The sequence below is a fragment of the Danio rerio genome, chromosome 21, assembly GCF_049306965.1.
Source record: "Danio rerio strain Tuebingen ecotype United States chromosome 21, GRCz12tu, whole genome shotgun sequence".
Classification (NCBI taxonomy): domain Eukaryota; kingdom Metazoa; phylum Chordata; class Actinopteri; order Cypriniformes; family Danionidae; genus Danio; species Danio rerio.
This window is the reverse complement of record NC_133196.1, coordinates 38,611,423-38,638,046: the sequence shown is the minus strand read 5'-3', so window position 1 is coordinate 38,638,046 and position 26,624 is coordinate 38,611,423. Positions and strand designations below refer to the sequence as shown.

At 34.8% G+C, this 26,624-nt stretch overlaps 1 protein-coding gene across 3 annotated transcripts in view; it reads left to right on the top strand.

Annotated features, from left to right (window-relative positions):
• The first annotated feature begins 2,889 nt into the window (after nt 1-2,889).
• Nucleotides 2,890-26,624, top strand: part of kif20a (kinesin family member 20A) — a 43,288-nt gene continuing 19,553 nt past the window's right edge. Inside the window, 9 exon segments of one of the 3 annotated variants that reach the window (NM_001161470.1) lie at nt 2,890-3,063; nt 3,404-3,587; nt 7,769-7,891; nt 7,989-8,108; nt 11,010-11,148; nt 11,249-11,424; nt 11,877-11,973; nt 13,940-14,152; nt 14,253-14,364. In NM_001161470.1, the coding sequence (NP_001154942.1) occupies nt 3,414-3,587; nt 7,769-7,891; nt 7,989-8,108; nt 11,010-11,148; nt 11,249-11,424; nt 11,877-11,973; nt 13,940-14,152; nt 14,253-14,364 (1,154 nt within the window). In that variant the 5' untranslated portion in view covers nt 2,890-3,063; nt 3,404-3,413. 3 annotated transcript variants of the gene reach the window in all.

The following is a 26,624-nucleotide window of genomic DNA, read 5'->3' as shown; positions in this document are numbered from 1 at the left end:
TTGTCCAATAGATTCTTTGTCCATGTTATATACAGTAGAATAATTAGAACTGATTCAACTTAATAAAACTTATTTTAAACAAAAATGTAAAGATAGTAATAAGTTTTGACTTGTCTGTATCTTCTGTTAACATTCACTTGTATGCCAAACAATAAACAAAATCTTATCAATTAAGTGAATTTCAAGTTCATTCATTCATTTATTTTCCTTCTGTTTTGTCCCTTTATTCATCAGAGGTCGCCACAGTGGAATGAACCGCTGAATTCCAGGTTTACATTATTTATTTTTAGCCTACATAACTAAATAACTGCTGAATAAATTGCACACACAGATTTAGTAATTAAGCACCCAGTTTTTTTCTTGTTGTTTCTTTTTTTTTACCTTCTAAAGAAAAGTCAGAGAAAAGCAATGACGAAATGTCTTAGATTAAACGCATAAATGTAAAAGCCATTTGAAATTAGGTATTTCATTATTTGTACACAATACTGTAGTTCACATTAATAACAGTAGGTCAATTTCCATTACCATGTAAAAGTACACAGTTTTTCTGGAGTTTGAAACCACTAGAGTTAAACAGTTTTTGAATCCATTAATCTGAAATATTTTAGCTTAGCTTAGCTTAGCATAAATCATTAAATCAGATTATTACATTATAGCATCTCAAAAATGGTTGGGAACCACAGCTAGGGTTCTTGGAGATGCTATTCTGCTTTGTTTTAGAGCAAAAACAGTCAACATTTAGATGAAATTTTAGCAAATTGTAATGTCACATTTGTAATTATTGCTCGAAAACAACAATTTAAAATAAACAGGTATGCAACACTTAAACTTTGGAGCATTAAATGCCCTTGTGCAGCACGTCATAACAGGCATTTCTTTTTAGCAAACTGCTAACTGACATATTGTATATCTGCTTTTTGAATTTATGTGTTGTTGCTCAAAATATAGGCCTGTCTTATACTGGTTCTGTTTATAGTCTAATCAACTCTTACATACAAGCTAATGTGCTGAGTCACTTGTGTTAAATAACAGAGACATGCCAAAAAATTCCACAGCTTAGGGTCCCAGGTTCAAGATGATAACACAGAAAAAAACACAGAAATTTTCATTATATGTCAGCCAAACCAGAAGAAAATATTTGAAGAGTAGACTACTCTTAATGTATTGACTTTTTTTAAACAATAAAAGGATTTGCCATTCCATGGACAATTTTTTTTTTTTATTAAATACCTTTATTATATAAAATAATAATAATGAACTTTTTATCTTAAAAAGTTTTATTTTTTTAAATATAGACATACAAGATGAGTGTTTTCTTATTTTTCTTTGATTTGTAGGAAAACATTTATTTTACAATTTACAATGGCTTAAAGAGAAACTAATTTGTGCTGTTTATACGAAACCATAGATATTTACATTAGATGTTGCCTTCCCCGTTGTTGTGTATTTGAAGGAAGGCGTCAATAAAGCTGCCGTTTTAGTACAGGGTAGCGCTCCTTTGAAATGAAGCATTGTTATATTTCTTTTTCATTGTTTGCTTATTGGGCAACGTGGTGGAGCAGTGGGTACGTTCGCCTTATAGCAAAAAAAGTTGCTGGTTCAAGCCTCGGCTGGGTCAGTTGGTATTTCTGTGTGGAGTTTGCATGTTCTCCCCATGTTTGCGAGGGTTTCCTCTGGGTGCTCTTCTTCAGTGTTGCCAACTTAGCAATTTTGTTTAGATTTAGCAACTTTTCATAATAGCATTTTTTTTTTTCAAAAAGCACCTATTAACAAATTTAGCAATTTTTAACATTCATTTGGCTACTTTGTGACTCAAAAAAGCAGTGGCTGCAGGCTTCACTTAGTAGAGTAAATTGCTCAGATTATTTTTCGTAACTGTTCATTTATTGATATTTGTTAACATTTATAATTGTTGGTAATTTAGGAAGCAATACATTTGAGTAGTGCTATAATTGTTGTCACTTTCACAAATTTGTTAATTTCACAAGTTAAAAAGAGTAAGTACACAAGCTGTGATTGTTTAAAAGAACGTAACTGTTCATTATCAGTGTTATTAAAAATACTAAATTCTTATCCAAAAAGTGTAAAACCTGGGTTTGTAATACTTTTACAAACAGTCAACTTTTTTTTTTCATACAAATCTATATGAACATATTTCAAATAATGTTTTTGCTGAGATGGCCAGTCAATTTGAGCAAAACATTAATTATTTTATACTACATAAAGATGTAGTTTTGAGTTGCGATTTCGCAATGACCTCATCACGCAAAGTTATATGTTAATAGAACTTATTTATTGTGCATCTGGATCTAATCTTTTAACATAATATAATACACAGCACCAGAGAGAGTATAGGCATGACGGGCTCAAGCTTGTCAGAAACTATGTGATGACATAAATGATATGCAAATTAGTGCTTGAAGTCATCTGGCAACATTTAGCTACTTTTCAGGCAGGCTTTAGCTACTTTTCATTGAAAATAGTTGGCAACACTGCTCCGGTGTGGCGGCGCATTTGACGCATGCTCAGGGTCCGTATGCGATACATTTTGCATATGTCTATAATACAAAAAATTTCGAGAAATGCTCATGGATTTTTGCCATAAATGTGAAACGAGTGGTATTACTCAATGATATGAAAAAGTTTAAAATGTAGATTGTAATTGCCCCGTTTGTTTGCATCAGGAGTAACGTAATAAACCATATGAAAAGGGTTTAAACATAATTTGGGAATATAAATTTACTGAAAAACGCATTCGCATACTGTCAACGCCTTTAGGGCGTGGAAGCGACAAGCACGTTGACCAATCCAAAGTAGCAGAACCATAGTGGTGCGCGTTGATTGGTGGAGCTCACGGGCGGCTGAGTTCGAATTTGTTGTTGTTGGATTTCCGTTAGTGAGCTATGCAGGTGGACAGATGAGTTTGCTTTAGTTACAGTACTCTGAACAAGTTAGATGTTCTAATAATTTAGACACGTATTTAGTTTAGCTGTCGGAGTCATTTGCTCAACTTTTAACTCACATTTGGATTTTTTTCCCTCCGGAAGCACATCGTAAATCAAGGTACGAATATTGGATATATCAATCTTTTCAAATGTGTAACAGTTACTGCATGCTAACTGCTAGCGTCCATGGCAAACAACTATATAAAGATCAGTCTTTTCCGTCTAACTTTAAGTGCTGTTTCTTGCATATTATATGATTTTAATTCTATAAATAATGTTGCATTAACAAACAACAAAATAGCGAGTTTGAACTGATGATCAGATTTCTGGCTCACTTAACGTTAACGTTAACCGATAGATTTACGATATGAGTAACGTTAATTTTCATATACAGAGGTCCAGACTATAAATAATTGTAATTTTCTTTTAAATGTAGAACTGTCTATATTAATTTCTAGGTCTGTTATAATGGCTCTGGCGTCTCCATGCGGGATTCTGTCTGATGAGGAAGAGTGTGGGGCTGTGTTTGAGTCCACAGCGGCTGATGTTGTTGGTCTTATGAGGTCTCAACGGTTTGTGTCTCCTCTGCCAGAGATCTCAGTCATTACCCCTGCTGCAGATTCCCTAACGCCTACTAAAGAGGTATGATAGCCATTAGAAGACGTGTGTTATGTCAAATAGTCTTCACATTTGAAACCACGGGTCGGGCATAGGTGTCGACTGATTTAATTCATCACATGACATGACACATCACGTGGCAAGCCATTTGAACAATAATTTTTTTAACTTAACGTTACTAAATAATATGCGTTTTTAATGCTATTAATATTTCATTTTTTTGTTTGCTGGCATTGGTTGTATTATGTATTAGCACTTACTCCAGATGTGACAAGATACAACTTTTGTTACAGGAAACAAGATTTCAGTTAATGTTACTGAATCGTGTTTAGTGATTAGATTTATATTTTGCCTTGCAGTCTATTATAGTTGCCAATTGAAGGATTTATGTATAAGAAATGTTTGACATGTTAGTAAGCTATACAGTAATGATTGAGTTTGTTTGACTTAAACATCCGTATTATAGTAAAAAAAAAAGAGTATCACTTAGTGTATCACTAGTGTTTATCGAATATTTGCTAAATAATATATACTTTTTAATTTGTTACAAACAAGTACTTACCATATTATGACCAGACAGAATCTGCAAGCATTTTTGCTAATTTAGTGTAAAACTTTGCACAATATATGCTATTTTATTCTGAATGATTTTGAGAGTATAGTAACTAAATGCATGAAAAAAATTAACTTCTAAATAACGTTTACAGTGCAAATTTAATTAGAACCACATGTTTGGTAAAGTAAATCTCGTGTATACACTAAAAGAGAGAAATTATAAAATATAAAAACTGAGAACATATATATTTACATATCCACACAAGTAAATAAATAGATCTGCAGATTTCTGCACATGCATACTCTGTGTGGGCCTAATAATGCCAATAATAATAAAATTATTTATTTTACTCTTGAAGTAAGTACTAGAATGAAACGAAAATGTATAGGAGACTAGCATCATTAGTTATTATAGGAGCAGGTACTCGTAAAATAAAGCCTATTCAAAATATTTTAATAATTTCATAAACCACTGTGTACTATTGTCTTGTGAAATTATTTATTATTTATATGTGGTTTGCATTCGGGGATTCATGATTTCATACCAATTTATTAAAATCAATATATCTTTCTATTTATTTGATAGAAAACAAAGTGCTGCCTAAAAGAGGTTTAATAAAATATAATTTTGGGAGATCTAGTATAATAGTAGTAGCACAGTTTCTTCAAACCAGTGTAAGTTTAGTTTTGGTAGATACCTTTATGGTACCTTTATGATAAGATCATTAAATGAGTTGATGACTTAGGCTCTCAAGGCAGCTATTTTTTTGTCCAAGTGTAATGTTACACGTAAGGGATCAATCGCTTGTCTTGTGTTAAAGGACTTTAAATGCATTACATTGAGGCAAAAAAATAACACCCAGCACAAAGTGCATTTAAAATCCTTTACTGCATGGAATGCCATTGGTTATCTCACTATTTCCAAGGTTCATTTGCCAAAGTTTGCCAAGGCAAGTTAAAACTAGTAATGTTCTTGGCAGCACAATATTTGACAGAATTTTCATCATTTATGACACGTTAAATGTCTCCGTTTTGAAGCAGTCATGGGCAGGGTCAAAGAAAGTGATCATCTTTTTGCATGTAATTGAGCTCATAGTAACATGTTAGCTACCTTTTCTCAAAATTTGAGCATATTTAAATGTTTGTTGATCCCCACTGGCTCCCTGGTGAAGCACATACTGGTGTCCTTGATATTACACAAAGGCTTTGGCAACTGTCACTGAGTTACTATGGTTATAACTAGGCATAGGACGATAACCGTTTTCAAGGTATACCATGGTTTGTAATAGTCAAAACCACCAAATTTTTCTGTAATACGGTTCCTAAGGTATGTGTATGTTTTTTTTTTTTTTTTTTTTAGAACAACAGTATCTCCAGCACAAAAAATATACAAAGATGCCGTTTTAAATTCTAAGGAAATCATTTTTTATTTATTTATTTTTACTAATGAAAACAACAGAAGTCAATGATACATTTGACTTATTTAGCCTGACATGTTTACTGCTCCAAAATATTAGAAATGTTTCTCAAAATAAAACATATTGTGTTCAATGGGAAAAAGTTTTAGTTTTTTTACTCAGACATTTAAAAATAATATATTTTAGAGCAGTGAGCACTCTATTGTGAAACTGTTATACTTTTATCCAAGGTTATCATACCGTCATAATCTTCTACCGGCCCATGCCTAGTTATAACTAATGTTTAAGGATAGCGATGAGTTGCTAATGTGGCAATAAACAAAGGCTGCATCCAAAATCGCATACTTCCATGCTATATTGTAGGACTGCATGATATTGGAAAAATCTAGCATTGTGATATTTTGTTATTCTGCTTTATTTATTTATTTTATTTTCGGCTGAATCCCTTTATTAATTCGGGGTCGCCACAGCGGAATAAACCGCCAACTTATCCAGCACTTTTTTTACGCAGGGGATGCCCTTCCAGCCACAACCCATCTCTGAAAAGCATCCACACACACGCATTCACACTCATACACTATGGACTATTTAGCCTACCCAATTCACCTTCACTGCATGTCTTTAGACTGTGGGGGAAACCGGAGCACCCGGAGGAAACCCACGCGAAAGCAGGGAGAACATGCAAACTCCACACAGAAACGCAAACTGACCCAGCCGAGGCTCGAACCAGCGACTTTCTTGCTGTAAGGCGACAGCACTACCTACTGCGCCACTGCGTCGCTTATTCTGTTATATATATTGTGATTTACAAAATTTTGCCAGGTGACTTTCCTAGCTCTATTTAGAAAGAATTTAGCATTTTAGATTGATTGGAATTGTTATGTAGAAGAGGGTATCTGCCAAAAATCTAATAAACAAATCAAAAGTATAGCTAAAAACGATAAAAAAATTGTTACAATTGAAACAATGTTTTATCGTTTTCTGCATCTAACGATATACAGGTACAATATATTAATAATAAAAATGTATTAATTCAATAAATTATGTAATTATTATTGCTACAAAGGGCTCAAAAACATATGCAAATGATAAATTATAATACAGCATTGCAAATCCCATTATGTGACCATTGCGAATGATCACATTGCGATATCGATGCTGAAACGATACATCGTGCAATCCTTCTATATAGTATGTTAAAAACACTGAGAGCCAAGTAGTATGTTAGAATTTATAGTATAAGAAAAACAATATGTGAGAATTATCCAGATGACCTACTGCTACCGGTGAGATTCTGAAGTGTACTTTTGATGGATGCTATGCTATCCTTTTATGCCATGTTAAAGAATTCAAGAATAAAAGTGAAGCAATGCAAGGGAAGGGTAGGTCATGTGATCGTGACAAATTGGTGAATGACCGAATTCCATTAATACCATTCTTATTCATACTATATAGAACAGGGATCACCAAACTTGTTCCTGCAGATTTTAGCTCCAACCCTAATCAAACACACCTGAACAAGCTAATCATGGTCTTACTAGGTATACTTGAAACATCCAGGCAGGTGTGTTGAGGCAAGTTGGACATAAACCCTGCAGGGCACAGTCCTCTAGGAACAAGATTGGTGACCCCTGAATTAGAACATACTTTCTAAAAGTCGTGTAGTAAATTTAAATGTAGTTCATACTCGATTAGTAGGTGACTTTAAATGCAGCCAAACACAAACTAACGTTTGTTATTGCACTCCTTTCAGCCAATCAGAATCAAGATTTTCAACAGACCATTTTATAAATAAGCAAAATTGAATGGTTGTGGTCAAATTAATTGTGTAGTAAATTCAAATACAGCACATACTAGAGTTGTAGGTAATTTCGGACTCATCCAAACTCAAACTAATGTTTGTTATTGCACTCCTTTTAGCCAATCGGAATCAAGATTTTCAAAAGTCCATGCAATAAATAGTTTAATAAATGATGTTTTAATGCTAAATCTGCTTGCCATACATATCCGGGGTTATGAATACTGTTTGTTTAGCCAACTCTTGTCTCAAATTGTTACACTGCCAGAAGGAGATCCCTCCCTCAATAATTCTTTTCATTGAGGACAGCAGTAAGTGATGTGTTCTGTTCAACACAAACAGCTCGTTTAATGGCTATTCCTTCACCTCAGGCTTTGTTTGGATTCGGTGTGAGTGCTCTAATATTAATGGATCTTTTATCTTTTGACAAACAGCTTGTGCAGATCAAAAGCGATATCAGCAGAAGAGGCAGCACTGATGATGGATCAGATAAACTTAAGGTTTTTCTACGGATCCGTCCTCTAACCGAGGCAGAGAAGGACAGGGGAGAAGAGCAGGTAAAGAAATGTGTCACTTATGTGAAACTATTTTTCTAGGTAACGGAAGGATCTGGCTTAACAATGAATTGGTTATTGTTTTGTTTGTGCTCTCCAGGGTTGTGTTAATGTGCAGTCTGAGGACAATCTGCTTCTCAAAGCACCTAAAGACTCCCGCAACATGAAGAGTGCTGAGAGAGGGGTCGCTCAAAGTGTGCACAAATTTACATTTACAAAGGTAAGGGACACAAACAAATATAGACAGTTCATGGAATATTTGGAAAATCATGGAGTTTTAAAGTTTATTCCAGGGACCTGTACCATGAAACTGGATATAAGTGGGTTGCCAGTTTTCGTTTAGTTGACACCAATCTTGAGTTTTAAGTTAACATGAAAGCAGATCGATTTTAATCACTCTTTGTTACTGTGGTATTATGGAGCAGCTGAGCTACCTTTATTTTCACGTAAAATCCAAAATATGTGCAAACTAAACTGAAACATAAGTTATAACTGGCTAGCTAGCGAATCTGGCTTTGTTGTACAGGTTCCTGTAGGGCTGGATGATAAATCGATTTTATCTCGAGTGTGAAATTTACATCAATTTGTTTGAATAAAATCTGTTATCATTCTCGCTCAGTACACTATACTAATCTACCAGATGTGACCTGACACCAATAAAAGCAATGAAAAATGCAACCTAATGTGAGTAATTTAAATTAACACTAAATAATTTCTCGGAGATGGGTTGCGGCTGGAAGGGCATCCGCTGCATAAAAACGTGCTGGATAAGTTGGTGGTTCATACCGCTTTGGCGACCCAGGATTAATAAAGGGACTACGCAGAAAAGAAAACAAATGAATGAACACTTAATAAAAAAAAATGAATAAACCTCGGAATGCATGTGCATTGAGAAAAAAAAGCAAAAACAAATAAAATACATAATCTTGAAAAAGGTCCCCTTTTTAACAATTATTATGAGTTCACTTTCACTGTAAATGTATAAAATGGTTTAATTGATGTTATTATAAAAGTCCTACATGCAATTATAAATAGATCTTGTTAAATTTGATCTTTAAATGACAGCTTTTTTCTTTAGCTTTTTTTCCTGTAATTAATTTTATTTATAATTATATAGGTTATTAACCTTCAACCTCAAGCAGTTTTTGTGGGTGGAAAAAATCTGTTAATTGTTGTAAATCTTTTATTTGTTTATTTATTTATTTTTTAAAGGCCATATAAAGGCCCCGTCCTAGGCCTCAGACATCAATTTTAATTTTGTTTAGTCAAGTCTTAGGATATCAAAGTCTTTTGTTTGTAATTTTTTTAATTTCAGTTTCTTATTTATTTATTTTTTAAAATTTTGAATGTGATTGTAAATTTTCTAAACAGTTTTTTTTTCTCATTTGTCTCACTTTGAAAACTGTATTATTGCTATTGCTAGTCTATTTTTTGTGCCATTTATCTCTTTCCAATCTGTCAAATGGCAGTCATTTAAGTCAAATGTAGTCACCAAACTACCTGTTAACAAGTCAAATGTGTCAGGAAATTCAGTAGTTTTTGCTACAGAGTAACCACTTCAAAGACTGAATGTTGGGTTTTGTACTCTTGTTTCTTTTTAAAATGTAGGGTAAATTATCCACTGTTGCTCTCATAGTGGCTATTAAATTCATAAAACATTATATTCAACTCATACAATTGTAATATTGTGCAAAGCACAACAGCACACTGGTTTTCTCTTATTTGATATTGAAATTCTGCTTTTTTACCAGGGAAAAGTCAATGGATTTTACTTATGACTAGAATCCTGCACATGCCTTAAACCGAAGCCATAGCTCGGCCCTGGCCAGAGACTCACAGGATGTATCCCTGCCACAGCTTATCAAAATTTTTGGCCAGAGTCTGACCAGAAACCCCTTTTTTCCTGCCAAACTGCTTACACTGTTACAGCCATTAAAATAGACCAGATTTGTATTTTATAGAAAGTTAGGTTTTTTTTTTGTCTTGTTTTTACATAAAAAAAAATACATTAATTTGGATAAATGTTCAGAGATTTTTTTAATCCACGGTGAGTTTTCTCACCCTTGCAGCCGAGTTTGGTTATCTGGGAACACGTTCAGTGCTGGTGTGAATACTTTGTTGTAAATGCCTGTCTTGTTTGTGGATTAAATTGTAATTTCCTGGTGCAATAGATGATTTTTTTTTTCATTTTACATTTTTCATTGAACATTTTACTTTAATATATATATATATATATATATAAACAAATTATGTCATAATTAATGTATTTAAATAATGTAACCTTTGACAGCAACCATCAGTCTTTCTTGAGATTGAAATAACAATAAGGTATGATGAGGTGGGGGTGTGGGGCAGCGCTAGGTATGTGCGTAACTTGGAACAAAATCCTGCAGGTGCCCCTGGACTTAAAAGTTTTGCATTGTGCATAACCAGTTGGCTAATTTAAAGTTGTCACTATTTTAAAAAAGTTGACCAGAAATTTGCTTTTCCGCTAGCATTTTTTACAGTTTTAAGTTTGCCATTGGCAATTGTTCTCCATTGCACTTGGCTGGAAATCTCTATCCACAAAGGCATCACTAGCACTTCTGGATCACACACATTAGATCTCATTAAAATGTAAAAAATAAATAAAAAATTAAATAGTTTATTGTGCGCTAGCTATGAGATGAAAATTTGCCTGGAACCCTGCCTTAGGGGCATAGAAAAGCCGGGCCCTGACAGGCTTAGGCTCAAATGCAGGGCTCATTTTTGACTAAATTGGGAACCTTGTATAGAGCATAAAAATGGCCCATTTTTCACTATTGGGCTGAACAGTTTTGTCAACCTGCCAGATTTTAAATTTCCACTGTTTGCTGATAACGGATCTCTTTATAATGTAATACAAATGTGTCTGTTGTTGCCTTGGTAGCATAAGTGTAATGTAAACAGCAATATGGACGTTAATCAGATATTTCTCTTCTTGAGACTCTTATCTGATATTTGTTCTTTGAATGGTTCAGTGGAAAATCGCTAAACCCATTTATGCTCAAGTTGCCTTCAATGATTTCTTTTTTTTCAGTCTTAAGTGACCAGTTTGAAAGAGTTCTAAGACTGTGAATTTAATAGTTTATCATTTGTGCAGATTTTTGGACCACAAACCTCTCAGCAGGAGGTTTATGATCACACCATTCGGGAGATGGTGCGAGATGTTCTACGTGGAGAAAACCGCCTTCTCTATACTTACGGTGTGACTAACTCCGGCAAAACCTACACCATACAAGGTAAGGTGGCTGCTTAATGCATTTTGGATTTTGGCGCATTATATTTCTGTAAGGTTGGAAGGGTTACGGTAAGAGAATTGGTGTTGCTGTGATTGAACAGGGGCCGGTGCTGAGGCAGGTCTTCTGCCAAGGGCTTTAGTGTCTGTATTCCTGAAGCTGTCTGGTCGGCTGTACACTGCCATGGACCTCAAGCCTGTTCTGAGCCAGGAAGTCCGTAAGCTAGATGTTGGTGAGGTCCGTGCTGAGGAAATGCGTCGTGATGCTTTACTAAAAGAGGTAAACAGAAGAATGGCACAAATAGAATGGGTTATGTAATTTTTACTGATGCATATTTTGACAATGCTCAACAAACCTGTCTTAACACATTGACAATATAGCACAGCCATTAACTAGTAGTTTTAGCAGGGCTATTTAACTATTATACGTAATGTATTTTTAATCAAGTCTTCTCTTTACACATTACAGATTTTGCAAAGATACATTCATGAGATATAATTTGAAAGCGCCATTTAAACGTAAAAAACAAAATCAGTCAATTTCATTCAAGCAATTAGACTTAAAACATGTCAACCATTTATGAACATGTGATGTCAGAATTAATCAAACTGAGTAACCAAGAATCACTACCAGCTTCTAATTCTCTACAATAATGCTTGTAATAGTGCTTCAGGTTTTTTTGTTTTGTTTGATTATTTTCACAATCTCTAATTGCTGCCCTTTTGCTTCAGGATGAAAGCAACCAGTCTAGGCTGCGTGCAGGCTTGTCCTGGGACAGTGGCATAAGTGGACTCTCAGCAACCAGTCACATAGCAACACAGCTGGAAGGTGAGAACATTTCTGACGTTTACCACTAAGGTACTTCATACTGAAAAGTTATTTTTAAATTAATAATAATTAAAAGCAATTAAAGTTTAAGTGATTTTTACAAAAGTTGCACAGGATACATTACAATCAACTTAGAATTGTTTTTTTTATTAATGACAAAATATAACTGAGCTTGCCTGAAACTGCCCCACTGAGCTTACAAGTAAATATAACAAAAAATGTTACATTGCTACTCACTATAAAATTAGCTAGCTAGCTACAAGGTCTTTCCTGGATAGAGAATTAGGAGGTAGCCCCCTCTATCAAATTTGCCAGGCAGTCAAGGCTGCCGACAGACCACAAGTGATGCTCAAGCACTTGTCAGGAGTTTAATTCTGTTTAATGTTAGCATTTGTTTTGAAGAAATTATAAGAATATGCGAACTATACTTGTTTTGAGTAGCAAAAAATAATGATCGGGATATTACCATTTTTATAAAAAACCCTGTAGTTAAAATTAAAAAGTTTTTTTAAAGAGGCCCTATTTTGCATTTAAAAGGTAATTTTGGTTTTGGGTGTCTCTAACAACAGGCTGATATGCATGCACGGTCAAAAAACGTTTCATTGTCTTATAATATGCATTTATCCCAGCACCTCCCATATGATTCATTCAGTGATTCATTTGTTCCCAAACCCCTCTTTAGCGCGATGCTAATCTGAGCTGATTGGTCAGATGACGCAATCTGTTGTGATTGGTCCACTGCGTTCAGTGCGAGATGGCAAGAAATGCCCATCACAGCTAGGAAGTAGCACACAGTATGTGAGAGCCCAATGCAGTTAAACACTAGCCTATTACTCTGCTCTTAAACCTAACCCCTAGTAATAACAAAGACCCACATTTAGAATTAATCCACACAGTGGCTATAGTTGAACTTTTGTGACAATTGACCACGCTGCGCATGTATGAACAGCTGATGGTGGCCATAGTAAAGGCAAACAGCAGAGGATCACTAGTTCAGAAATGCATTTAAAATGGTAAAGGAAGAAGCACGTGTCACGTTTTCAACGTGGTTTTGGATGCAATACGTCAATAGCCCCATGAAGGTTTAACCTGAGAGATACAGTACAAGCACTGATCTATAATAGATATGTGATTACAAACCCCGCCGGATGGTTACAATTATAACATGCAATTAAACACATATTTTGCCAACTACACAAAATCAGGCAACAATTTTAATGACACTTGCATATTATGATCCAGAGGAAGAAAAACTGGTCCATTTGAACTGTAAAAGTTACTGACAAAGTCCCTGTCAAAGTCTGACAAAGTCCCATAGTCTCTGCTGCTCCTTCAATAGCAAACGGCCGGTAAATCCTGTGTTGCAGCGTAGGTTATTGTATCAATCATCAGAAAAATGACAGGAACAAACACGGCACTAGGTTGGCTATACTGTGGTATTGTTGTGAAAAATTTACTTTAACCCTGCCCACAGCCAAATCTCCATCTGTCAGTGATTGTCATCTTTGTGTCATGATCAGTCCTGTGATCCCACGCACTTAGCTAGTGTCTGGGAAGTCGCGCTCACATTTTACAAGATGCAGTACTACATTTGCTTATGTACCGTATCGACTTAGTGCTGTGCTACACGCTGCATGGAAGGTTATTTTCAAAAACCCATAATAGGGGCTTTTTAAAGTCAGTGTAGCATATTTGTTAAGGTAAGTAGCCAACAAAGTAGCTAACAAAATGGGAATCTAAACTTTATTAAATGTTTTAATCAATTATCTATTAATGTTACATTTTATGTTTAACATTTTAGATCATGGAATGGCTTTGGCTTTGATTGTGAATCTTGTGATGTTGAAGCTCACCAAAAATATAACTAAAGGTGTCATTGTTAAAAAAATTTAGCTGATTTACAGAAAATGTGACCAGTCTTACACAAATGAGATTTCTTCTACTTCTGTGTGTGGTTGTACTTCAGATTCAGATGGTGTTTGTCTGGAGGCCAATGGTCTGTGTCTCAGTGGTGGGGAGGATCTTGAAGAAGGGGTGCAGTTCTCAGTGTGGGTCTCGTTTTATGAGATCTACAATGAATTTCTTTATGATCTCCTGGACGCTCCACCTTCCCTTCAGTCCCGCAAGAGAGTCACACTACGCCTCAGTGATGACAAACATGGAAACCCTTATGTGAAGGGTAAGATTCACAAAGAGCACAATATATTATTATATGATACTGATTTAATTGTACACTTTAAAAATATATATATATTGAATAATTCATGTGCTTCCCTTAGATTTGACCTGGATTCAGGTACACAGTGCAGAAGAAGCCTGGAAAGTGCTCAAGGTTGGACAACGCAATCAAAGTTTTGCCAGTACTCACCTAAACCACAACTCCAGTCGCAGGTACCTACTGAACTTCATCGTCATTGGAGCTTGTCATTATAAAGACATGACAGTAAAATTTGGTGATTTCCGATGTGTTTTCTAAATAGATGTTATAAGTCTCACCTTTTACATCCAATTTTACATGCAATGCATAGAAAACCTTTGCTGCATCCCAATTTGCTTATGCTATATCTTTAAAATATGTACTTTTTGTAAAAAAAAGCACATACTTTTCAGTATTTAACAGTAGAATATGCAAGCTTTGGGACATATATCCATTAATGGACCCCACTGTTCCTTAGTCACATGCCATGTTTCTTTCAGATTTAATTTCCTACCATATTGGAGTTGCAGTAGCAGGTTAATCTGCCATTCGTATTAATTATGTCTTGAAATTAAATCAAAATTTGACTAAACACTAAAACGCACAGTTAAAATGTTGATGTGAATATTTAATATGATTTTATTGTTGTTTGGACCTTTTTCCTTCACTGCATGACAAAAAAATAGTTTAAAACCCCCAAAACTCACTTGCACAATCTAAATATTAAATATTTTTTTAGATAGGCCTATATTTTTTTCTATCTAAAGTAAGCACAAAAGAAAATTCTACCTACACAAACAAATGACACTAATTTACAGCAGATTTGGAGCAGCTCAGGGACTGAGAGACCTATAAATATTATTTTAATATTTGAAAAGCCAAAGCAGCACAGAAAAAAAAATTCCAGCACAAACAAACTGCAATAATTTGGAGAGATTTGGATGGTATGGGTTGGGTTTTTTTTTTTTTTGGCATAAATTGAGCTTTGTCAAATGACATCAGTTTTGTCCAACTTAGAATAACTAGGTTGAAGAGTGATGTCACCACTCTTGAAAACATTTTAGTTCTGTTTTTGTTCCATTGTTTTGTTTTAATGGCACGAACACACGTACTCAAATATCCTATACACAAAAATGAACACACACACTCTAAATATTGAGTAAATATTGAACATAAGTTAAACTCCAGAATAACTGGCTTCAAACAGGCTTTTTAAATATGAATAAGTAGAATAATGCAAAACCAAAGCATCACACATGGCAAAAACATTGTTTTTATTAACATTGTAAAACAATAACAGTTATAAGAAACCACATACTGCATGACACACACACACACACACACCAAACTATTAACACACAAAGAGTTTTACTGTTAACAAACTGTTTACGTAAATGCACTGCGTACCAAATATATTAAGCAGTTCATAACTTTCTCTGATTTTTCTAGTTATTCGATGCATAAGACAGGGAGTATCAATTTTACATTTTCAGATAAAAAAAAAAAATGAAATGCAGTGTTACAAAAATATTATGCACAACAGAGTTTGAAAACATTTTAAATGTTGTGAAGGACTAAAAATGGTTTTGTTAAATTTGCAGTCATATTTACTAAAATCAAACGCCATTTTAATCAAAATCCCAACAGGGCTCGTTATTTGATATTTCCCCCATAATTGTTGCATCCATTGAACTAGTAAGTTTTTGCAGTTTTTGCTTGAATGTCTTGGCATTGTATGTTTTGATTGTGGATGCACTCATATGGATTTTTTCTCTTAAGATTTAGAGGCTGATATGCTATAGCCATTAAATATAAATATTTCAAAATGTTAGATTTTTATACAGTGAACAACTGATTTTATTTTAAAAACTTAATGAAAGTTTGAACTGATCTTATTAACTGAATAGCCTATGCAAATAAAGCTGTAATTTTAAAATTGCAAGGTGAATTTATAGACCTATATATAACTTCACATAAATCAGCATGGCAAAAATAAATTATTTCCTTTTCTTCGCATAACATGCAACTTGACTGTTGCAAAAATAATAGGTTTAATAACAAAATGGGATTTCATTAACAAACAAGTAAAATAAATATATTTTAAGTAAAATAAAAGAACTAAGAACTGAAACCAGCTCAAATGTTCTTGAAATGAAATGTGTTACAGTAATGTACAAATATGTAATGTCCGATAAAGCGTTTTAAGAGGTGTTTTGGCAGTACAGAGCCACCATACAAGCGAAAAGCTAAATAAGATGGTATTACTTTAGAAAATGACACATAAATTTGTCCCATTTGGTGTCCCATACAAGCGAAAAGCTAAATACAGATTGTATTATTTTAGAAAATGCGGCATAAATTTGTCCCATTTGGTGCTAGATAGTATATTCTTCTAATGGTACATTCTTTTGAACATGTCGCTGCTGCTTGTCAATCAGACAATGCTTTTATGTTTGTTTTTGCTGTGAATTGCAGGACAAATGATCGATGAAAGGTTTAAGATAAACCACTGTAAGTTTGAAACTCGTTAAACAGCGTATAATCATTATAAATATGCCGATAAAACTGAATAAAATCTTAGATCAACAACACATGGCAAGCAACAAGTTGATAAGAGCAAATAATCATATTTGAATGAATACAAACAACCAAACAAGATTTGTGTGCATCGCTGCTATTATGTTTACATAGATCTTTTGCTTGAGAATGCTGAAAAGGTTCTGAACCAGGTTGAGGTCAGGATAGTGGCCTCACCATGAGTTTCTCTCTTTTCATGTCCATAACGGTCAGTACCACAAAGGTATTCTTTACAGCATGCAATGTATCCTACTATGTGGCTCAAGTCTTACAGGTTTTCTGCTGTCTTAAAAAATATCTTGTTTTGCGGTAAACAAATAAAGGAGGTCATACAGTGAACTGAACCGAACTAAACTACACTAAGCTTCAACTTTGAAAACTGGACTGACACAGTTTCAATTCTCTAGAACTTCAATGTTAAGCTGCTTTGACACAATCTACATTGTAAAATTGCTATAGAAATAAAGATGAATACAGTGTTCAACAGTGGGAATGAGGGAAATATTTTATAAGAATTAATTTCACAGGAGTTTTAATCATTTTGATTTCAACTGCGCACACACACACAAATATGGAATCAAAGCCTTTGAAGTCTTTACTTCTGCAGCGTACTTATTCCAGGGTTCCCACGCTTCTGAAAAGTACTTGAGTTTCAGGCAAATACAAAAAATACAAAACATACTGAGCCATTAAGTAAAAAAACAAAACAACAGTTATACTCTAAAGGAGAACATTGACATTTTGAAACCAAAAAAACTTAACTGAAACTACATTATTAAAAATAAACTTGCCAGACTTAATTTATGTCCTCCGGCAAAATTATTTTTATTATACTTTTAGTGATCTGCTTGAGGTAGGTCAATTGATTTTTTTGCTTTTGATGAAGCAGCATTCAACTTAAGCTCTTTTGACCATGTGCCTGACCTTTTCTCAGTGTTTCGCCACAATGTCTTTAAGTAAATGATTAATTTAGGCCTATTTTCATTATTCGTTTATTTTCATTATTAGTTTATTATTATGTACAATAATTGAGACATAAAATTATAGTAAAATATAATCAACAGCAAAAATGTAAATAAAAACAAATGAAAATGTCTTGTCTTAGTCCTGTCAAAATAGCAAACACTGAACATCTCTCTATATTTAGCTATAAGACTGCTTTATTTATTTATTTATTTAAGTAGGCATACTTATTTGTACTGAATGTTTGTGCTTTCATTTTAGTTGTCTTTTATTTCTTCAATTCTATTTTCCAAAACTAGTCCTCTTTGCACTTAAAAAGTTTACAATAAAGCGTGTTAACAAATTTTAAATGATTACGGAAGGAATTATAATGCTTTGATTCTGTTTAATCTCATTTACAAGCACAGTAGCATATTTAAAGCTGCTGTAAAGGCTATTTATGTCCGTTCGCATCCCGTCCTTTTGCGCACCCTGGTGGCTTTTTCACAAACTGCAGTCACACACTAAAAACAGAGCGGCAGCAATTTCAAACGGTGGTGGTATAAGCCCCGGCGGTAATAGTCACTTTGAACTTTCACCTACTGTATGGCTCGTTTCCACTGACTGGTACGGTATGGTTCGGGTCGGTACGGGTCACCTTTATCAGGCTTGCGTTTCCACCACAAATGGTACCCTTTTTGGTGGGCGTGGTGTATGACAAAGTTTAAGTCGACGTCATGCTCGCTCAAATAAATGTCTACAGTAAGGCTGTACGGATCGTTCACATATCATAATGAGCAGCACTTCTCACAAAACAGATGCTTTATACACAAAAATACTTGTCTATACATTTTTTTTACTAACTTTTCTATGAACAGGAGTTGATTATAACTGCAGATCAATGACAGTGCGAAATAGGCTACTGTAACGTCTATAATTATATAAAATAAATACATAAATGCAACATATATGAACACATACAGCCCCTTACAGTCTCTGATATATTATTAATTACAGTAAAACTACACGCATCATACATTTAGTACTTATTATTTCTCACACACACAATGATGTACAGAAACACACAAATATCTTTAAATGTAAAAACAGTTAAATGGTTAAATGTTTAAAAAAAGATTATTTTCTGCATAAATATAAAAACCACTACCACCTCCCATGCTGCCTTCACCGCAGAGGGCTTTAGAATTCATCACTAATAAAGTCAATCAATTTATGGCAATGGCATGTTTTTTGACCACACTTGTTATTATTGTTCATTTTATTAGTTTGCTGGAAATTAGTCTTCAGTGGAGTGCCTCCACCACAGTTTTTTTAAATCTACGGTTAAAAGTAAGAGGCAGAATGAAAGAGGCTTGTTTTATTGTCATGCAGATGGTCTTAAACTGTTAATGAAGCATTCAGTTTTTCCTCTTACAAAGTCTGCCATGTAAATGGTTAATATGCTATGGTGTAACCTGTTTGACTCTTAAAGGGCCATGGAAGCGCTTTCATTATGCAGTTTCATTATGCACTGTTTTTCACAGCAGCAACACAAACACAGACGCAAGGGAGACAGACAGTGACTACGTTTACATGGACACCATTATTCGAAGTATTGGCCTTAATCTGAATGAGACAATAAAATGATTAAGATGTTTACATGAGTTGCTTTTTAAATGTTCCTTTTATGATCCCGTTTTACATGTTATAACACATAATTCGATTAACGTCATTGCGTCACCTTGCTATCCACATTTTCTCCAGAGTTTCATGTAATTTTGGGTGTTTCATTTATAATTTGTCGACTTTAGCTGCAGTTTGGCACTTTCATGAACATTTCATGCATGCCCCCCTGTGTCAAACAAGATATTGAATGCGAGGAACTGCTGGAAGAGTGTTGTTTTAATGGAATTTGATACCGCAAGCCAAATGGGAGAAACAAAACTCCACATTTCTTGGTAGATGCAGAGAATAGTGTCAAACAGCTGTGTGTGTACAGACTATCCTGTCACAAAACGTAGCGAAAATCCTACACAACGGTAATCGTTTGATTAAGGCGTTTGCATTCAGAGAGCAGCAATTACAGTGGATCTCTTAGTCTATAATGTTGTACTAATATTAACGTACAGGAAACTTGGTAAGTAAATCATTTTGACTAAGGTATATCTTTAAAACGAAAAGAGTACTACTAATGATGCTAACTTACTTTGCCATCCTAATAAACATAAACAACAAACACTGGTCACACACTTAACAAATCCATAGAGACAGGACAATCAACTCAAACTGGAACCGCATTTGTTTTGTGTTTTTTTTTTTTATTTTTTTTTTTATTTATTTATTTATTTTTTTTTTAATAAGAAGACGAGTGTCAACTTCGGGTTTTACCATTTCCAGACTGGAAAAGCTCTCAAGTTACAAGTTTTCTTTAAAAAATTAAAAATAAAATAACATCTAAAAAAAAAAGTGTTTTGGTGTTTCGTGACCCTTTAAGGAGAATGGGAGATGAGACTGCTAAAAAAACAAGGACAACCATTTTAGACCATGCGCCAACACACAGACCTCTTCTTCCTATCTTTAAAGTGGCAGAAGTGAAATCGAACACGCACTTAGATCTGCTTTTGCACTTGGATAAATCAAATGGAACCCATTGTATGCATGCACATTTCTCTTGTAGACAGAGTGGACAGAGACTTACCTTTTCAGTTATTTAAGACATACATTTTCGATGCCACCTTTGACTTAATTTATTCTAACCAAACCTGCCAATTGTGAACATGCTCATTTAAACCTAACTAAAGATAGAAAATGTTAAAAAGTTGTCCAACTTAATATTGATTTGTTTCATATTTACCTTTTTGAAGAAGATTTTTCAATAGTTAATTTTTCTCCTGATTCAAGAGGTCTCTTTGTTTAGTCAGTTCATTGTTATTTGATGACAGTTGATCTCTCTCTTGAGTCAGTTCCATGTTTTTGATTTTTAGCTGATCTCTCTCTTTTGCGAGGTCCATATTCATGGTGTTTAGCTTGTCTCTCTGTTTTTTGAGTTCCATATTCGTGGTGTTTAGCTGGTCTCTCTGTTTTTTGAGTTCAATATTCGTGGTGTTTAGCTGGTCTTTCTCTTCTTCGAGGTCTGTATTTGCGTTTTTTAGCTGGTCTCTCTCTTTTGCGAGGTCCATATTCATGGTGTTTAGCTGGTCTCTCTGTTTTTTGAGTTCCATATTCGTGGTGTTTAGCTGGTCTTTCTCTTCTTCGAGGTCTGTATTTGCGTTTTTTAGCTGGTCTCTCTCTTTTGTAAGGTCTGTATTTGTGGATATTAGTTGGTCTGCCTCTTTTGTCAGATTAGTGTGTCTGATCATTAAATGGGTCCTTTCTTCTGTTAGGTTGGTAATGTTGATTAGTAGCTCATCTCTCTCTTGTGTGTAGTTTGCATTGATTGTATTGATGAGGATGCCCAACACCATGACTACAGTCAGCAAAATAAAACACAGCAGCACTAAACACACTGGCGCATCAAACATACTGGAGCTTCTGATACTCACTGAATCACTTTCTGCGGATGAAAGAAATTAAGACAAATAATAAAAACCTAGAAATGTCCATGTTGCTTATTGTTATAATGAAGTGAGTCTTCATACCTGTGTGTTTTGGTGTTTGGTCTCTATTGGTACCGAAGTTCTCTGTTTTGGTCCAGACATCCGGAATGTTTATAAGACCTGTATTGGCATAGATGTTCTCCTCTCCCTCTTCTGTGTCCATCCTATGAATCTTGAGAATATCCAGATTGCCGTAATGAGACATTTGGTCTGGCAAATTTAAATGGGAGGTTTTTTAAAAGTTGTTTTTTAAAATGAACTTCAGCCTTCTATACTTCACCTTTTGAGTCATTTCTTTTGAATGCACCACTGTGGTTAAGAGTGTGGTATCCTATTAGGTTGCTTAAAGCAAGAATTTAAAATGAATTCTTGTTGCCATTTGCTGAAGTTCATTATAAAATGTTGTTCTTCAATAACTGCTGCACTACAGGTACAATTTGTGTATACCATACATTAGTTAAAAAGTATAATGAAGAGCCAGGTCACTATTATGTTCAAACTTCAGTTACGTTCATGCAAACTAGGGTTTGACACCTTCAACAAAGATACAGTATGTAGGGTGCCATAAGCAGAACTGTAAACACATTATATATTGCTGTTGATTTGCAATAGCGATTTTTCTTGATGTAACATTTATCTATAGAAAACCCATTGTATTATGTTTAAAGGAAGGTAATTTTCTAATCTAATGTTTCTAATAAAAAAAACAAAAAAAACTAAATGTCCATATTTAGACACTATGAAAGAATGAAAACCCAGGCAGACATTGTGACTCTTATTGGCTGTTGTCATTTTCCTCTCTTGCCTCTACTCCTGTCATTCAGATCTAGGTTTACCTTCTAGTCCAAGGGGCTGTTTCATAAAAGTTGTTCAGAAAAGCAGGGAATAAAGTCAAAAGCCTGACTTCAGTGAGCCGAACTAAACATCCACGCTTAAATTGAAGATCATCTGATCCAACTAATCGGAGTTCAGTTTAAATAATCTAGATAACATCTAATGCACGTTACTGTGGTAAAACCCTGAAGGTTGTGCGTGGATGCATCGATTATGTTGTACAAGAACAGAAAGAGTTCTGAAATGAGACACAGCTGTTCACAGCAAGTGAGTGAGCCGCATTTGTTTTTAGAGTTCAAACATATAATCATTTTAAACATTATAATTAAAAACTACAGTACGGCTTGCAACAAAGCAAGAGAGAAGACTGACAAGTAATTGCAGATTTTAAAATATTGGCCAGTGTTTAGGCCTATTAACATTAAATTAAATATTTGTTAAAATACATTGAAATTGTTCTTGCGCATGCACGCGCGAGAAAGAAAATGCGCACTTACTGCCAATTGTTTCTTGCAAGAAAAACTTTTAATGCATTGCAGGATCACTGTAACATACAAAATGTGCTAAATGTAAGCACAATAAATTTAAATAACGGTTATGAAGAGCAGTGCATGCACAAGCGGAGGGATTTTAATTTGCTTCCTAAATCGCTGCAAATTGCTGCTTTCATTTAACACTTGAGTTTCCCACGCCCCGTGGGAAAATATATTCTAGTGAGGCCACTGCTCGGCCCGGTTCCATCTCACGACTATTCCACTCAGGTTTTGATGTTTTAAAGTTATTCCTTAGGAAATGTAGACTACTTCTTTATATCAGTCAGTGCTTTCTTTATTAATTTTTTTGTCATATACATAGTCAAGAACACTCCTCACCAAAGCAAAATTTGTAAATAATATATATATATATATATATATATATATATATATATATATATATATATATATATATATATATATATATATATATATATAATTTTTTTTTTTTTTTTTTTTTTGTTAAAGAAAAAAAACGGGGCAAAAACAACAGAAACATAAAAAAAATCTCAAATGAGGTTGAAATGTGCTTTGCAATAACTAGTTTAAATTTAATGTATTATCGTTCTATTTAAAAGATGTTTGGTGTGTGTATATATGTATGTATGTATGTATATATATGTATATGTATGTATATATATATATATATATATATATATATATATATATATATATATATTATTAAGTGACTATAAAGTTTTAATCATTATTAAGAAGTTAAGTGAATTAAAATAGCACCACATTACTATGACAGGTGAATGTTAATATTATCTTTATTATGCTTGAACTTAGCCTGAGAGTTAACCTGCCCCAGACCACGCTAGTTTCCCAGCATAAGTTGCCAGAGTTACTGAGTTTGAACTATCGTATTTGATTTTTGCAGATTTCAGTTGCAACCTATTTCAAACACACCTGAACCAATTAAATAGAACCGGAACAGCACTTGATAGTTACAGGCAGGTGTGTTTGATATAGGTTGCTACTGAAATCTGCAGGAAGGTAGATCTTCAGGAACAGGGTTGAGCAGACCTGTTATATCCAATAACAGGAGGTAGTTAAAATAAAATGCTACGGCCCCATCTGATCAAATTTTCAAATTTTAATAAACATTTACCAATGGCAAACGCCAAAAATAAATCTTTCAAAAAGATTGCTTGGCACAAAGAAATTACTGATGCACTGCACTTTAGGCTGCTTATAAGAAAAAAACTGCAGAAAATGTCAACCTAAAAAAAGGTTGTGCTGCACCTCACAGTGCACTGGTTTCTCTTTCCTTCCTGCTGTAGCCACTGCACAGAGTAAAACTGCTTGTAAAGCGGTATGCTATGAAACCCATTCACTCAAATAGGGTGTCGACAGGACATTTCTTTGTAGTGTACTTATTCCTGCAAGCAAAATGGACTTGGTCGGCATAGCTGGGAAAGCTAAAAAAACCCAGTTCATGTGGTGGGGGAAAACAAATGTTCAGAGACCTTGTTTAGGTGCTTTTGGAAATAAATCTGATTAATTTTTGCTTTCTTTAATATCAAAAGTTGGTGTATTCACCTGATCCGTTTATAAATTTTATTCTTAAGTTTTATATACTGCCAAACAAGCATACGGAAGCTGGTAGGTTGACCACCCACACTGCTTGGCATTATAAAGCACAGTATGAATATATGGAACGTCGAATATAATGATAATATCCCACGTTTTCATCAGTACTTTGGTTAAATGGTTCTATTAGGAAAATTTACTAGTGTTCTTACTTTTTATGTGAACCCTTAATTTTTTATGATGTAGCTTGTTTCACCTCGTTGACAGCTGTCTAAAATGTAGAGCAGATAATTCCCTGAATTTAAATTATACTTTAAGTATTGCAATGTGTTGTAATTAGGTTTTCTGGAAGGATCCAATAAACATATACAATCTGACAGGCAAATATTTTTAAATGCAAACATTTTTTGCACAGATTAATATCCAATCAAAGAACATTTCACAACACTCATACCAGAGTGCCAAAATGTGCCAATGTTTGTTTTCAATGTGATGGAAATTTCACCATTTAAAAAAAATCTTACTGGTAGAGCGTGGGTGAAGGCTGCTAGTTGGTTAAAATAAAAATATGTGCAAAAAACATACTGTTACAACTTTATTATTATATTTTTAACGAATATGGTTTTATTATCCTCTTTATTTAAAGGGCACCTAGGTCTTTTGCGTCTCTAAAATGTGTATGTAAAGTTTCAACTCAAAGCACCCATCAGATTTTTCATTATACCTTTTACAAGATGCTGTTTTATACTTATTTCCACCAGGGGGTGGTTTTGTCGTACTGCGCCTTTAAGGCGAGTTCTCCCCGCCTACTGTTTGTACGTGCCTTCCCGAGTGCATTAATCTCCTTCCTCGGCTTCGTCAGACAACAGACAGACTTAAAGGAAGAAGGTCTCGCGTAGCGTTTGTGAGAAATACTACAGGAAGAACTTTACCAATAAAGCAGGTCGCACACCAGAAGCGCCGCTCGGCGCCGCGACACAGTGCGTACATGACAGTTTAAAGTATCACACACCAGACGCGCACATTCGAATGATATTTAACATGAAACTAATCAGATGGCGCTCTGTGGAGCGGCTGAAAAATGAACTGCGTCCTGAGCCGTCGCCGGGCGCCGCCGGCTTGCGGCGCCGGTGTGTGTATCCTGATAGAAACCTATGTTTATTATTCTAAAATACATGGCGCTGTGTGGCGCGCAGCCGAGCGGCGCTTCTGGTGTGCGACCTGCTTAAGTGTTGTGCAGTTGCATTGATGAGTCACATGCAATATTGTTACAAAGTTCGCGCGCGCACACACAGATACACACGTACACCGTAGCTGACACACACACACACACACACACGCAGGCAGGCAGACAGACAGAGCACGCTTAGCACTGTTTTTGCACTCAAATGTGACAGGACACAGGCTAATCTCCACTGCTGTGTGGATATCTGTTATGTTATTGTACACAATAAACCTGATTTAAAGTCCACAAACCGGGATTAAAGCGTCTTCCTTTATAATTGTTCGAACACACGGCTGTGGTGATGAAGTAAAGCTGAAGTAAATTGCTGTACTTCATTACACACGTGCACTGTTTTAAAACATTTTAAACATGTGAAACTCACTCTTGATCCCATTTGATGATGATTGCTGATCCTAGCAAACTGAACAGACCTTTTATTCCCGGTTGCTTTGCGTATGTCTGGTCTTGTTGACAATTACACGTGACTACCAGGACATGTTAATGCGCGCAGCTGTCAATCAATTCGGTGGGCGGGGGAACCACACTCCTACGTAAAGTTGCGCTCAGTCGGTCTATGCACTATATATACACATGTTTGTCCAAGTAGCTTGAAAAGTAGATTTTTCACCATAGGTGGCCGATAAGTCTAGTTAACTTGTGATCACTCGGGGCCCATCTTTGAAATGCTTCTCAGGCAGTATGCTCGGGCATTCTGTCTAAATGGGGAAACATCAAATTCTCCAAAACTGTTTGCCAAACTTAAGATTACAATACATTTTGGAATCACCAATAAAATGAAGCAATAACTGTCTCATAAGTTTATTTTCTAAACATCGGAATCAAACTAAACTGGCATATTTTCAGGTTGCCCATGCTAATGCGCATGCACACTCAAAATAAATGGACTCACAACACCAACCTCATTTATGGCCGTTCTACATATTATCATCCTCTGAATAATGAACGTCTGATCGCGCTGGTCTACTGAAGCATTTCACAACTTGGTCTTGATGGCGAATCCCCTCCAGAAATGACAACAACTCTTTGTTTACAAGTTTGTGGGTGTTTGAGTAGTGGTTGTCATGTGATGAACGCGAGGTACAGTCTGTCCTGTCAAACGCACATTTCATACAGATTACAATCACAAAAAACTTATCAAGTGCACTTAAAAAAAAAAAGTTTATTTAAAAGTACAGATTTCAAGCTTTGTG